The sequence below is a fragment of the Salmo salar genome, chromosome ssa20, assembly GCF_905237065.1.
Source record: "Salmo salar chromosome ssa20, Ssal_v3.1, whole genome shotgun sequence".
NCBI classification, from domain to species: domain Eukaryota; kingdom Metazoa; phylum Chordata; class Actinopteri; order Salmoniformes; family Salmonidae; genus Salmo; species Salmo salar.
Genome location: NC_059461.1, coordinates 79,640,143 through 79,656,691, shown reverse-complemented (window position 1 = coordinate 79,656,691; position 16,549 = coordinate 79,640,143). Strand labels below are relative to the sequence as shown.

General features: G+C 41.7%; 1 protein-coding gene and 1 pseudogene across 4 annotated transcripts; one reads left to right on the top strand and one right to left on the bottom strand.

Annotated features, from left to right (window-relative positions):
* The first annotated feature begins 314 nt into the window (after positions 1–314).
* si:dkey-24p1.6 (protein sel-1 homolog 3) lies at positions 315–9,403 on the top strand. 4 transcript variants are annotated; one of them, XM_045703989.1, is made up of 23 exons: positions 315–632; positions 782–1,253; positions 1,532–1,658; positions 1,770–1,891; positions 1,967–2,100; positions 2,190–2,251; positions 2,542–2,665; positions 2,757–2,892; positions 2,977–3,117; positions 3,244–3,455; positions 3,584–3,763; positions 3,874–3,993; positions 4,080–4,220; positions 4,331–4,393; positions 4,492–4,665; positions 4,771–4,898; positions 4,986–5,069; positions 5,160–5,250; positions 6,752–6,839; positions 6,936–7,045; positions 7,159–7,286; positions 8,841–8,946; positions 9,020–9,403. In XM_045703989.1, exons 1-23 carry the CDS (start codon positions 579–581, stop codon positions 9,161–9,163), a joined length of 3,141 nt encoding a protein of 1,046 aa, XP_045559945.1. In that variant the 5' UTR covers positions 315–578; the 3' UTR covers positions 9,164–9,403. The 4 variants fall into 4 exon arrangements, with proteins under 4 accessions (XP_045559945.1, XP_045559944.1, XP_014018889.1 ...); XM_045703988.1 differs by having other exon boundaries at positions 2,542–2,674; XM_014163414.2 differs by having other exon boundaries at positions 316–632; positions 1,985–2,100; positions 2,542–2,674.
* Positions 9,404–9,608: 205 nt separating this feature from the next.
* On the bottom strand, positions 9,609–15,903 carry LOC106581377 (short transient receptor potential channel 2-like; annotated as a pseudogene).
* Between the last annotated feature and the right edge of the window lie 646 nt (positions 15,904–16,549).

Sequence of the window (16,549 nt, the reverse complement as noted above, 5' to 3'; positions counted from 1 at the left end):
TACTAACACACAAAACAGTAGCAAGGAGTAATTGGCACTGAATAATGAACAGACTTGGGTATTGCTATTTATTTTATGTACATTTTTTAAAACATTATTATCCCTCTAGTTCACAGTAAAACACAAGCGCAATATGTATTAAATGTGTAAACATTTCCGAATGCCGTAACACATTGAGGGAATTTAGGCGAGTTGGACTGCTCCGTATATCAAATAACCCGTCAATCTATTAGTCACGTCATGCGTCTGATTGCGCAGCTAACAGGTGGAGCTGTGTGTGCATTTATTCCAATATTTACATAAGCACTTGTTTCACTTGTGGACAAAGCAGGATATTAGTCCGGGTTCTCGTCATTGAAACTTTCTCAGGTTTCTTCCAGTCAAAACGACAGCAAACGCACCTTTTTTAAACTAGATTTGACTATATGGTCCTTTATTGGCGTTTTTACTGCTAACCTTTTAATTTGACATATTTTAGTGTTTGTCTTTCGTGTGCTTCTCAGCATGAAAACATTTAAACCGACTTTTTATTGAGCAGCCATCATCTTAAAGGAATTAAACACCCCCACAGTCGGACCATGAACCAGCATTACTTGGATAAGTGTTTATTACTGTTTCATCTCAGTTTACAGGTAGGCTATGTTGTACTATATCTATTTTCAAAATACCTGTCATATGCACACACAGTAATGTTTCAATTTAGGTGCTTAATTTTAAAGAAATGTATCAACTTTCGATGTACATACTATTTTGGTGGCTTTCCTCCTCTCCCTCCACACAGCTGGTTTGGGGTTCAGATGTGATGTTCCTGAACCCACCAGCTGAGCCAGTGCCTGGCTACTCTCTGAAAGTGTTGTACTCCTGTTCTAAACCAGCTGTGGTGCTGGTGGAGTGTCTGGTGTCTTATGACACTGGAGTAAGCTCCACGGTATTCCAGAGACACTGGAGCTGTGAGCCGGGTCCAGACCGGATTAGGACTCTGCTACTGAGCCTCCCTGACTGGCTGGTGTACCAGCCTGACTGGGTTGTGCCTGACACTCAGTGGGTGCTCAGTGGCATGCTGCGTGCCTCAGTCAGTGAGGAGGGATCTGAGGACGGTTACAGGTCAGGCCAGGCCACTGCGGTGGTCAGCTTGCAGCCCACGTCCCCTCTCAGTCGCCCCATGAAGCAGCATCAACTCTGCCCTGGCTGGGCTACACAGATGCTGTGGTTAACCCGCAGGACCACCACCTCACAATGCCCTGTGGAACAAGGTAATTACTGTAGTGTAGAGTTAGTTATTTAGAAAAATGTGAGTCCACAATGATACAATAGTTGACTATACAAAGTAAAGATTTTAAAAACCACATTGTGGTTGTGGTAGAGCATTGAGACACTAAAAGCAGTCATAGTCAAACAATGTCTCGTAGTGTAAGACAGCTCAGTCAGTAATTCATTTTCAACATATTTAGTCTATAAACTATAACAAACTTCATACAAACCTTTATATCCTAGCATTTCTCATTTTATCACAAAATAATCTCCCATTCAGAGACAGTCCATTTGTTGTCGTCCATGTATGCCTCAACTGGAGAGAACTTTGGCATCACCAAGACGTTAAATGCCTATAGCAACGAGGTCCTGGAGTACTTGCGACTCCAAGATATTTCTTTTCCATGGTAAGACCACTAGCTACATAGTCTGTATGTGCATGCTAAAAGACGTGGGCTTCATGTTGGGGATATTAACATAGGATAATATTTGATACTTTTATTCTCTCCTGTTGCCAGGTGTATGTTCTCCATCTGGGTGTTCCTGACCCAATCCTGCCAGGAAAACTTGTGTGCCGTTTTTCACCACATAGACTATCAAAATAACTATGCCACTCCCAATTTGTTCCTTAAAAGATCAGGTAACATTGCTCTTCTATTCTCACTTCTCAAATGGCCAGATGCATTATTATACCAGTATAATGCCTATTCCTTAGTTATAACGTCTTCTGCAGGCCAGCTGCATGTCCAGATGCATGGGGAGACTGGGAGGTCCTCAGCGTTCCTTTGCCCGTTTCAGGTGCCCCTGGCCCAGTGGTGCCACATCAATGTGGAGCTGCGTGGAAGAATGGTCAGTATTAAACCCATACCCACAGTAGACAGGAAATCAGTGTTTCAGGAGTCTAACCAGTAATGTCTCTTCTTCTGGATTCTTTTTAGGTGGATGTCACCATGGTGTGCATAGATGGGCAGCAACGTTTGGTTCATACTGCAAAACACATGTAAGGATGAACACAGAACAAAATAAAGAAATCTATAGCACAGGGGTGTGCAATTCTAGTCCTCGAGGGCCTGATTGGTGTCACAGTTTTGCCCCAGCCCCAGCTAACACACCTCAATCCAATAATCACCTAATCACGATCTTCAGTTTAGAATGAAATTTGATTAATCAGCTGTATTTGCTAGGGATGGAGGAAAAGTGTGACACCAATCAGGCCCTCGAGGACTGGAGTTGCCCACCCCTGCTATAGCATGTCAGAATCATTTTGAATATGGAACTGGTTTCCAACAGGTTCAGAGATCCTATACACCTGGATGACACGGAGGGCTACTTTGTGGTCAGTGGAGGTCAATTTATGAGAGGAATTGAAGGTTATTATGGACCGTTGGTGTACTATCGAAACAGAATACCTGAGGTCAGGCCGGTAAGAATCACATTCAGACACATCCAAATCCATCTGTAATTCAACAAAACATGTTACACCTGTATTCATTTGTCTCCCACAGTCTGAAGTCATTGTTCCAGACCCTATTAGGATTCTGAATTTGACTGGATGGCTACAGTCCTGTCAGGAATTTCAGTTGGAGCTTCATGTCAAATTGACTGGATATTTACTGAGAGCCAGAGAGAAACAAGAGTCTGGTAATGACTTGTAATATCCACTAGATGGCATGATGGTGTATAAAATATCACTCCATCCAAACTGAAACTACCTCTGTTTTCCAGAGAACTGTATGGATGCTTATCATGAGTGGACATTAAAATGTCGTCTAGCTGTGACACCACACTGTGAACCCTGGGAGGCACCCAATGCCCCTCAAAGACGCTATGCAATTCATCTGGCAAAGATACTGGCCACCAAGCATGGTAAGAGCTGGTCATAATAATACTCTTCTACAATTATTTTAACCTCCGACGGTGTCCCACCAGTTAACACCATTTCATGAGGATGTTGCAATCTCTCTAATGTTATTGTTTATACTGTATACCCAGGTGGCAGAAAGGTTGATCTGGCATCAGTGGGAAGGGCTCTGTACTCCTTGTCTCTGCGTAAGCTGCGTCAAGAGAGCACAGGATCCACTGGAGTAGTTAACAAGATAATGGCCCTTCTGCTGCAAGCTGGCTGTCTGGGGAACAACAGAGCTCTACACCTCTCATCAGTGCTCTACAGCAGTGGTGTAGGAGTGGAGAGGCAGCCCAATAAGGTGGGTGGATGAGTGTGTGTGTTCAGGTGTATGTCGTCATGACTACGGCCAGGAGTTTTTCATGGTCAGGAGAAACTCCAGACCTCCTATTTGTACTTTGCATGTCTCTTATTCCCCTCATCCTCCAGGCATGGCTACTGTCCCTGCTGTCAGCCCAGAAGGACTGGAGACTGGCCCTGCTGCGTCTGGGGCACCTGCACCAGCTAGGTGAGCATGGCATCCCCCCAGACTCTGACCTGGCCTATGCCTACTACTCTAACATCGCCAAGCAGACATCCTCCGACCATCACAACCCCTCACCTCAGCAGGTAGGCCTTTGTGCCTGAAGCAAGATAATCTTAGTCAATGCAAGTATTATACAATCCTAAAACATGTCATTTAATGAAACTGCTCCTCATCTAGTATGTCTGTTTTGTAGATGTTTGTAGAATCTATTTACCTGAACAACGAGGAAGTGCTTAGGTTCCAAACCAATGAAAACCATGATATCTTTCACTGGTTAAAACTCCAGGCCCGCAATGGAGCCGCAGATGCAGAGGTACTATACATCTGTCTGATTGTTTTCAGTATTAAACATAATCTCACTAAATCTTTTGTGATAATGGTTGAACTGCTCTTCTATAGCAAGCTGTGGCCCGTATGCTGTTCTGGGGCCAGCAGGGCGTGTCTCCAGACATCCAGACTGCTGTGAGACACTATGAGAGAGGAGCTGTCCGTCTGGGGGACCCAGTGTCCATGTATGACTATGCCATAGTCCTCATGCAGGTCGGAGGTCAATTACTCAGTTTGATGACACAGTCAGTCTCTATAGTTATTCTAAGTTCAATGATAATAATGTCTAGCCTATTTTGACAATACCATCAAATATGTTTAAGGGCCAAGGAGTCAAGAAAGACATTCCAAGGGCAGTCACTTTCCTGAAGAAAGCAGTAGAGCAGGTTGGTCAATATTATGTTCAGGACTTTATCATTATGCATGGGCTGTAGGACTACAATGACACCTTCAAAATTGCTCATCATACCATTTGATCCCACAGGGTTTCACGCCAGCGATCAACGCCCTTGGCTGGTACTATGAGCAGTTTGAGAAAGACTACCAGCGGGCAGTGCAGCTGTGGGAACAGGCTGATAAACAAGGCAGCTCAGATGCTGCTATGAATCTGGGTGTCATGTACTCCCAAGGCCTGTATCCTGGGAAAGCTGCAGACAAGGTCAGGTCGACTGTCAGTATACCCTGTGGTCTCCTACGTAGCTTACACACTGATCGGCATCTATTGGACTGAGATAATGAACCAACAGTGTTTTGTCTCTCCCAGTTCATGGCCTATACCTACTACCTGAACTCTGCCCAAAGAGGAAACATCGATGGCTCCATTCATCTGGCTGATGTGTGGACCACAGGGATCCCTGGCCGAGTCAAGAGGCGTCCAGCAGATGCTGTATTGTTAGTCTCTAAATTCATTTGTTTTTTAATGAATCTGATTAAAACATTACTTTGCATTGCTTGCCAATCACTCTGTTTTTACTACAGATGGGTTAAGTGGGCAGCTGAGCACAACGGACACCTTGGAATGGTCCTCAGGAAGGCCTTGGATTACTATTTTAAAGGGGATAGGTGACCATCTCTCTTGTTAGAACATTACATGATAACACTAATTTCTAATGTTTGTTATTGTATGAACCTAATGTCTCTACTGTTTTACAGCTTAATGGCCTTGTTGTATTACATGATGGCAGCTGAGTCAGGATTTGCAGCCGCCCAGTTCAATGTGGCGTACCTATGTGAACAAAACCCTGTGAGTTTGATTGATGAAACTTGTTTCCACAGTGATGATACAGTATATCAATGCATAACTATAACTATACTGAACAAAAATATAAAACGCACCATGCGAAAATATTTAATATAAGGAAATCAGTCAATTGAAATACATTTATTAGGCCCTAGTCTATGGATTTCACATGACTGGGAATACAGATATGCATTGGGTTTACAGATACCTTAAAAAAAGGTGACACGTCATACAGCGTGACACATCTCCTTCGCATCGAGTTGATCAGGCTTTTGATTGTGGTCTGTGGAATGTTGTCCCACTCCTTTTCAATGGCTGTGCGAAGTTGCTGGATATTGGCGGGAACTGGAACACGCTGTTTTACACATCGAACCAGAGCATCCCAAACATGCTCAATGGGTGACATGTCTAGTGAGTATGCAAGCCGTGGAAGAACTGGGACATTTTCAGTTTCCAGGAATTGTGTACAGATCCTTGCGACATGGAGCCGTGCATTATCATGCTGAAACATGAGGTGATGGCGGCGGATGAATGGCACGACAATGGGCCTCAGCATCTCGTCACAATATCTCTGTGCTTTCAAATTGCCATCAATAAAATGCAATTGTATTTGTTGTCTGTAGATTATGCCTGCCCATACCATAACCCCACCACCACCATGGGGCACTCTGTTCACAACGTTGTCATCAGCAAACCACTCGCCCACAGGATGCCATACACCCTTGTCTGCCATTTGCAAGGCACAGTTGAAACCAGCATTCATCTTCTCCAGCGTGCCAGTGGCCCTCGAAGGTGAGCATTTTCCCACTGAAGTTGGTTTACGACATTGAACTGCAGTCAGGTCAAGACCCTGGCGAGGACGATGAGCACGCGGATTAGCTTCTCTGAGAGTTTCTGACAGTTTGTGCAGAAATTCTTCAGTTGTGCAAACCCACACTTTCATCAACTGTCCGGGTGGCTTGTCTCAGGTGAAGAAGCTGGATGTGAAGTTCCTGGGCTGCGGTTGTGAGGCTGGTTGGACGTACTGCTAAATTCTCTGCAACATGTTGGACTTGGCTTATGGCAGAGAAATTAACATTAAATTATATGTCGACAACTCTGGTGGGAATTGCTGCAGTCAGCATGCTAATTTCACGCTCCTTCAAAACTTGAGACATTTGTGGCATTGTGTTGTGACAACTGCACATTTTAGAGTGGCCTTTTGTTGACCCCAGCACAAAGTGCACCTGGGTAAAGGTCATGCTGTTTAATCAGCTTCTTGATATGCCACACCTGTCAGGTGGATGGATTATCTTGGCATAGGAGAAATGCTCACAAACAGGGATGTACACAATTTGTGCACACAATTTGAGAGAAATAAGCTTTTTGTGCGTATGGAACATTTCGGGGATCTTTTATTTTAGCTCATGAAACATGGTACCAACACTTCATTTTGCATTTATATTTTTATTCAGTATATATAAATACGTGACACACATGTAGTTATAACTGACCTTTCCAATAGGGAGGTTTCCTGGATCCCACTTTTGCAGTGCAGTGTATGAGGAGACACTACAACCTGACCAGCCAGGCACAAGATCCTGATCCCTATGGTGAATTGTCTTTGACATAAATAGTCTGCATTGACTCCGTCGTTGCACTTTTCTCAGAAAGATTATTTTAATATTACCTCCATCCATCCTCTCCAGCCCTGATCAGGATGGGTGACCTGCTGTATGAAGGACATGAGCGGAGCCCGAGAGATGTGGCAGCAGCAGCAGAGATGTACAAACAGGCAGCACTAAGGAGTGACCCTCAGGTATGCCAGCCTGGTTACATACGTGTGATGTCATTGCCATCTCATTAAAGAAATGCCTTCCCACTCATCTGCAACACTTGTGTGTGTGTGTCTCTACATGCTTTTTCTCACAGGGCTGGTACAGTCTTGGTGTGCTTGTTCAAGAGGAACAGGGGTTACCGTTGTCCGTCCTGTCTGAACTGGGTCTGACACAGCATTACATGGCAGATAACACTGAGCTGGCGACTACACTTTACCGCAGGTGTGTACTGTGGTACTGTACACCATTAACAACAGGAGAATGCCATGCACACTACCTGAGGATATGATTTTTTTAGGATCTTGGCCTTATTTCTGTTACAGCATATTGGATGACTGTCATTAAGATTCCCTGTACCCAGCTCAATGTAACATGGATAGGTTTAGACTACTACATGATATTCTAATTTTCCCCATACCTATCATGAGGTTGCTACAACCTAGCCTATGAATGAAAGTTTACAACATAGGTGCACACAAGTTGTGATACATTTTAGTAATCAAGGTGACAGACATTGAAACATTCAATACTGCCTTACACAATCTTGCCTGCATCTAGCTGATATAGGGTGTAATCATTAGTCCAAGAGTTGCAAATGAGAGTTTGTATTGGAAGAATTCAGATATGTTTATCCCCGCTTCGTTCCGTTTGCTTCCGTTTAAGAAACCTTTTTCAACCGAATCGGCGGAATGAATACACCCCTGATCACATGTAAACACAGTTCACTTTCATAGCAGCCATATCATTGTATAATACCTTCTCGCATCTACAAGCTCTCTCACCTTTTCCCTTCACTTGTGGACATCAGTGCACAACATATCAGCTGTCTGTGACTGGGGAAAAAAATCTTTAACCTTTATATCAAAACTGCTAACCGCTACACACAGCCTTCATCGTTGTCACCATATTAGCTAACGTCAAGTCAACAACATAGCTACTAGAACTAATGCGTTAGTAAATCCACTACTATCATGCAGTACAGTGTACAGTTAGAAAGCAGTTTAGCGGTTACACTGCTGGCAATAAATTAATAAAACCAAAAGCTTACCTTGACTTGGAGGAGTTAGCCATAGCCAGCTAGGTAACATAGCATCCCTTTCTGTTTGAGTTGGGTGTTTGAATAGGCTAAACTAACTAGCTAGCTGCATTTGCTAGCTAAGTAAGTGTAAAAAAAATCTCTCTCGCGCGCTTCTCCTTCATTTTTGAATAAATGAATTTGTTCAAAACTGTTAAACTATTGTCTTTCTCTCTCTTTGAGTTAACTACTCACCACCTTTTATGCACTGCAGTGCTAGCTACCTGTAGCTTATGCTTTCAGTACTAGATTAATTCTCTAATCCTTTGATTGGGTGGACAACATGTCAGTTCATGCTGCAAGAGCTCTGATAAGTTGGAGGACGTCCTCTGGAAGTTGTCATAATTACTGTGTAAATCTATGGAAGGGGGTGAGAACCATGAGCCACCTTGGTTTTGTATTGAAGTCAATGTACCCAGAGGAGGATGGAAACCAGCTGTCCTCCAGCTACACCATGGTGCTACCTTACTGTTGAGGCTTTTGTAGACATTCATTGCAAAACAGTGTGTTTTAATCAATTATTTGGTGACAATAATATATTTAGTATAGTTTTATCTAAAAAGGATAACATTTATAATGTTTCACTATTTACATTTTTATGAAATTCACTGAGGAGGATAGTCCTCCCCTTATCCAGTCTGGTATATTATTGTCAACTGGTTAGGCTGTTCTCACTGTACAATTCCTATACTTTTCCATAGGTGCAGAGACTCCAACAGCACAGCAGAGTCCTACTTACCCTGCAGCCTTGCCCTATTCCATGCCTATCTGCAGTCTTTCCAAAAGGACTACAGTGCTACTATCAAGGTATGTATGATGTTTGAACATTGAACTTGTAGTATTCAACATTGATACAGTATGCCATGAGCGTTGATATTAGGCTGTCTTCTCTCCCTCAGGTCTCTGGTACTGTGGTCATGGCAGTTGCAGTTCCACCAATCCTCTTCATCATCCTCCGTGTTCTGAGGGGGCGTGGCATCATGTCTTATTATCACTAGGACCAGGAAACCCATCAGCACTATGAGGAAGACGACTTGATTGTATCGGGAGCAAAAACTTTTTTCACTGATTTTTTTTTATTTGACTGATTTTGTTTTTATAGCTAAAGGTAAATTGTTTTTGTGTTTTTATCTTTGTTTTATCTGGAATTAAGCACAATTTCTTAAATTGAATGTATAAAGTTATTTCAATGTTCTGTATGATCATGGTATAAAACTGTCTATTGAGTGAGCAGTATTAATAAAGCAAACTGATTTGAAAATCATTATTTTCTACTGACTGGGGCTCCAGTGTAGAACAGATCATCCAGGGGGTGGGGATTGACTAGCACCGTGGTGTCCCTGAACAGAGTCATTTTCCAGGCCCATGGAGAACCGTGCTGTGGGCCTCTGGGCTCCTGGTAATGAATGTCTAGTTATGCACCTGAGGTTCACCAGGCCTGGCACAAACAGCAGGTGAACAGCAAGTTGTCACCTATACACAGACAAACTGGAGACTGGAAAGCACACAGTTAGTTACCCTTCTAATTGAAACAACATGAAATGACTGAATCATGAGCTGGGTCAGTTGTCTGTTATTAGAGTGTGGTCTGTGGTAACGTCACAGTCAGATCTCGCAATACATTCATAAGCAGGCTGTACATTACTCTGTCTGTGTAGCACATGTTTTCTCATACCAGAGTTCTCTGTATAGAGATGTTAAGGTACAGTAAATGTAAATACTATATGATACTGATGATCAGGTTATTCATGCAATTATTTTGTTTTTTCTACTCATAAACATGCTTTTGCTAATTGCTACATTTTTATGACATGCATAATCAGTCCAACAAAAAATAAGTTAGTGTGGTAGGTTTCACTCTGAATTTGGCAACGTACATAAGCAAGCATAGGTGTTTTAAATATTTACAGCAGGCTATACACTGAGTGGACAAAACATTAGGAACCCATTCCTAATATTGAGTTGCACTCCCTTTTGCCCTCAGAACAGCCTCAATTTGTCGGACTCTACAAGGTGTTGAAAGGATTCCACAGGGATGCTGTCCCATGGTACAGCCAATGTTTCCCACAGCTGTGTCACGTTGGCTGGATGTCCTTTGGGTGGTGGACCATTCTTGATACACACGAGAAACTGTTGAAGGTGAAAAACCCAGCAGCGTTGCAGCTCTTGACACATTCAAACCCGTGCGCCTGGCACCTACTACCATACCCTGGTCAAAGATACTTACATCTTTTGTCTTGCCCATTCACCCTCTGAATGGTACTCATACACAATACATGTCTCAAATGTCTCAAGGCTTAAAAATCCTTCTTTAACCTGTCTCCTCCCCTTCATCTACACTGATTGAAGTGGATTTAACAAGTGACATCAATAAGGGATCACAGCTTTCCCCTGGATTCACCTGTTCAGTCTGTGTCATGGAAAGAGCCGTATGGAATGTTTTGTATACAGTGTATAAAGGTAGCCTATACTTTACAAACGATTTGTAAAGGGTTTGTGATATGAAAGGTTTATAAATTGATAGTAAACAATTACAACATAACATAGACCTAACGACCACCCAGATCATATGGAGAGAGTTGTAGAGGATGTTTGCTGGCAGGATGCAAACTCATCAATATACAGCTCCATGAAAATAGATTAAACTAGAAGGGAAATGATGAACCACAGGTATTTTCAAAGTCTTTCCAATCTAAAATAGAAACACAATCCTTACAACACATCTGAAAATAAACAGTCAGGCAATGTATTTTCCCCTAGGGCTGATTCAATCTGTTTCACGGGAAGTATGTAAAATGTAAAGGCAATTTCTGATTGAGCCGGCATATGAAGCGTTTACTGCGAATGTAGTCTCCGCGAAAAAGGGAACATTGCCTTTAAATTTAAATCAAGCTATAAACGTGTATCTTCCGCAATACTTCTGCGATATGGATTGAGCCCAGCCCCTACTCTTAGCTCACCTTGGATTTGGGAGCAACCCAGTAGTCCATACAGAGGAGAGGCATGGTGAAGAAGATCCCAAGAGACACCGTGAGTTTCCAGACCGTCTTGCTGCCCCTCCACCCCGAAATGTTTCCACACCAAATGGATGACAGCACTTGCTGGCAGATGGGATGACCCACAAACTAGAAGAGGAGAAGAAAGAGGTGAAAATAACATGCTCACAAGTTCTAAAAGTTACAATTTTTATTACTTTGAAGATAATTTAGTTTGAGTATAATAAAGGTAGTATGGGGTAGGTAAAGTAGACTGTTACCTGTTTCTGATTATAATTAACCGTGACAGGTTTGGATTCCCCTTCTCGAAGGTCTGCTCGTCCAGTTCATCTTCATCCTCGCCATCACATTTGTTCAGGATCTTTGTTACCTCACTCTGGTTGCAACACATAGCCAGCATCTCCACTGCAAACTCCTGACACAGCTCTTCCAGACTCGGGTACTGGGGCTGAGGAACACAAACAGAGACATACAGAGATTGAAACAACTACATACATTATCAGACCTTTAGATATTCTATTAACTTCATTTCAGCTAACATTCTACTCTTATTGACTTCATATGAGCTAACATTCTACTCAAATTGACTTCATATGAGCTAACATTAGACTCTTATTGACTTCATATGAGCTAACATTCTATTCTAATTGACTTCATATGAGCAAACATTCTACTCTAATTGACTTCATATGAGCTAACATTCTACTCTAATTGACTTCATATGAGCTAACATTCTATTCTAATTGACTTCATATGAGCTAACATTCTACTCTTATTGACTTCATATGAGCTAACATTCTATTCTAATTGACTTCATGAGCTAACATTCTACTCTTATTGACTTCATATGAGCTAACATTCCACTCTTATTGACTTCATATGAGCTAACATTCTACTCTTATTGACTTCATGTGAGCTACCAATCTACTCTTATTGACTTCATGAGCCATCATTCTACTCTTATTGACTTCATATGAGCTAACATTTCACTCTTATTGACTTCATATGAGCTAACATTCTACTCTAATTGACTTCATATGAGCTAACATTCTACTCTAATTGACTTCACATGAGCTAACATTCTACTCTTATTGACTTCATATGAGCTAACATTCTACTCTTATTGACTTCATATGAGCTAACATTCTACTCATATTGACTTCATATGAGCTAACATTCTACTCTAATTGACTTCATATGAGCTAACATTCTACTCTAATTGACTTCATATGAGCTAACATTCCACTCTTATTGACTTCATATGAGCTACCATTCTACTCTAATTGACTTCATGTGAGCTACCATTCTACTCTTATTGACTTCATGAGCCATCATTCTACTCTTATTGACTTCATATGAGCTAACATTCTATTCTAATTGACTTCATATGAGATAACATTCTACTCTAATTGACATCATATGAGCTAACATTCTATTCTAATTGACTTCATGAGCTAACATTCTACACATATTGACTTCATGAGCTAACATTCTACTCTTATTGACTTCATATGAGCTAACATTCCACTCTTATTGACTTCATATGAGCTAACATTCTACTCTTATTGACTTCATGTGAGCTACCATTCTACTCGTATTGACTTCATGAGCCATCATTCTACTCTTATTGACTTCATATGAGCTAACATTTCACTCTTATTGACTTCATTTGAGCTAACATTCTACTCTAATTGACTTCATATGAGCTAACATTCTACTCTAATTGACTTCATATGAGCTAACATTCTACTCTTATTGACTTCATATGAGCTAACATTCTACTCTTATTGACTTCATATGAGCTAACATTCTACTGTTATTGACTTCATATGAGCTAACATTCTACTCTTATTGACTTCATATGAGCTAACATTCTACTCTTATTGATTTCATATCAGCTAACATTCTACTGTTATTGACTTCATATAAGCTAAAATTCTACTCTTATTGACTTCATATGAGCTAACATTCTACTCTTATTGACTTCACATGAGCTAACATTCTACTGTTATTGACTTCATATGAGCTAACACTTTACTCTAATTGACTTCATATGAGCTAACACTTTACTCTAATTGACTTCATATGAGCTAACATTCTACTCTTATTGACTTCATATGAGCTAACATTCTACTCTTATTGACTTCATATGAGCTAACATTCTACTGTTATTGACTTCATATGAGCTAACATTCTACTCTTATTGACTTCATATGAGCTAACATTCTACTCTTATTGATTTCATATCAGCTAACATTCTACTGTTATTGACTTCATATAAGCTAAAATTCTACTCTTATTGACTTCATATGAGCTAACATTCTACTCTTATTGACTTCACATGAGCTAACATTCTACTGTTATTGACTTCATATGAGCTAACACTTTACTGTTATTGATTTCATATGAGCTAACATTCTACTGTTATTGACTTCATATGAGCTAACATTCTACTCTTATTGACTTCCTGTGAGCTAACATTATTCTGTTATTGACTTAATATGAGCTAACATTCTACTATTATTGACTTCATATGAGCTAACATTCTACTATTATTGACTTCATATGAGCTAACATTCTACTTGTTATTAACTTCATATGAGATAACATTCTACTCCAGTTGACTTCATATGATCTAACATTCTACTGTCATTGATTTCCTGTGAGCTTGAATGTTTTCTCAGTCAACTTACCTGGTAAAATCCAGTAAATAAATATAGTACTATGTTGTAATTTACACACAACATCAAACATCAAACATCAAACAAACATCAAACATTGCATACCTCCCAACTGAGTTTCAAGGCACTGAGCATGGCATCCTGTGCGGTGATGGAGAGGTATGCCCGGCTGGCCATGCCCTGGTAGGTGTTGATACGAGACAGAGAGAACTTCAGCAGATCATACTGATGGCCATTCCTGCACTCCAGACAGGTACAGGAGATGGAGTGAGGCAGAGGGATGGCATGGCCCTTCTTAGTCAATGTGGTGACGATGTCATACAGGTCCTTCTGATAGGCCAGGGTCATCGGGGTCAAGTCAGGGGCAAACTAGGAGTCATCAATGTAATGGTCAAATACTGCCATGGAGAAGGAGCCCACATCCATCTTGTTGCCCTTCCCTGATCGAGGCAGTCCAGGAGCCTTTTGACCACTTCCTCCAGTTGGTGTCCACAGCCACCAGCAGCGCCACGTAGATCTGCCTGAAGTCAAACTGACGCCCAGCATCAGAGCGGAGACAATGTCCTCGTCGCCCAAGCGGATGGACAGGTTCAAGCTTCTCTCCACAGACGGTCCTCAGACTCAGCCAGCTGGCAGATGATGCCATCCCCTGTGGACAGCAGGCTTCCCACCAGAATTGAGTTTTCCTTCTGAATGACTGCTATCAGCTCCAGGCGGAAATGTAGCTTTTTGTTCACAATCACCAGCCATTGGTCCGGCTGAGAGGGGATTTAATATGACATCTTTTAATGTACAGTAATTTAATACAATTTGCCAAAATGCTTTGCTATGAATGAACATCTTTACTCACAATACTGTTATTGACTTCCTTTCCATTCTCATCGACGGGGCTGTAGCGGAGCAGGTTGAGAGCTTCAAGTTCCTTGGTGTCCACATCACCAACAAACTAGAATGGTCCAAACACACCAAGACAGTCGTGAAGAGGGCACGACAAAGCCTATTCCCCCTCAGGAAACTAAAATGATTTGGCATGGGTCCTGAGATCCTCAAAAGGTTCTACAGATGCAACATCGAGAGCCTCCTGACTGGTTGCATCACTGCCTGCTACGGAAATTGCTCGGCCTCTGACTGCAAGGCACCACAGAGGGTAGTGCTTACGGCCAGCACATCACTGGGGCTAAGCTGCCTGCCATCCAGGACCTCTACACCAGGCGGTGTCAGAGGAAGGCCCTAAAAATTGTCAAAGACCCCAGCCACCCCAGTCATAGACTATTCTCTCTACTACCGCATAGCAAGCGATACCAGAGTGCCAAGTCTAGGACAAAAAGGCTTCTCAACAGATTTTAGCCCAAGCCATAAGACTCCTGAACAGGTAATCAAATGGCTACCTGGACTATTTGCATTGTGTGCCCCCCCAACCCCTCTTTTACGCTGCTGCTACTCTCTGTTTATCATACATGCATAGTCACTTTAACTATACATTCATGTACATATGTACATACTACCTCAATTGGCCCGACCAACCAGTGCTCCCGCACATTGGCTAACCGGGCTATCTGCATTGTGTCCCGCCACCCGCCAACCCCTCTTTAACGCTACTGCTACTCTCTGTTCATCATATATGCATAGTCACTTTAACCTTATCTACATGTACATACTACCTCAATCAGCCTGACTAACCGGTGTCTGTATGTAGCCTCGCTACTTTTATAGCTTCGCTACTGTATATAGCCTCGCTACTGTTTTTCACTGTCTTTCTACTGTTATTTTATTTCTTTACCTACCTATTGTTCACCTAATACCTTTTTTGCCCTATTCGTTAGAGCCTGTAAGTAAGCATTTCACTGTAAGGTCTACACCTGTTGTATTCGGCGCATGTGACAAATAAACTTTGATTTGATTTGAATACTTTCACCATCTTTATTACATATCAACTTCAATAGTTGTCTTTTTCATGTCATAGTAGGCCAGTTATATTAGAGTAATCAGTTATTGAAATATTCAAAAGTTTGAACCCAAAAGTTTCCTTTACATAAAACGGTACAGCAATATTAGAGCATAGGAAGTCTTACCATAATATTTTCCATGTTGGTTAGCGGGGGAAACAGAAATTAAGTCCTCCTTGTAAGTTATTTCATCTGTAATGCATAATGTAAGACCGGGAACGTATAATTAAGTGATAATGCCAGAGAAGCCGGTGTTTGGAAGATAAATTGGCACGGGTGTTGTTAGGTCCGAGACGAAGTCGAGAAAATAGGCATTTTAATGTCATAGATTTAGCCGGTTGTAACTTGTGGAATAGACACCAGCTGGAATGCGCTTTTAACCAATCAGCATTCTGGATCAGACCCACCTGTTGTATAATGGTCGCTAAATTGTACTTTTGGACGGCAGACTGAGACATAATGCTCCAGACAGGCAGTGCAGAGACCTGTTGCCTCTGTGCTGCCTACCTCTGCTTTTATCTCTGTTTCTGCATAGACCAGCACTGGGAATTTCCCCCGGATTTCCACCGGAGCCAATAACAGACGCCTCCCAAGAGGTGTTCACCAGTTATCACACAGCGCCTTATTGTGATCAATTTTGGTCAAACATTTTTATATATAATTTTCATTCCAAACTCAGACCTGGAAATGAGTATCTGTGGTGTATCAACAACGTATGAACTTTTAGATCACATCAAGGGCCCATGGCCTTGTAAAGTTGCTTATAGCCTAATGCTTGATTTATCGG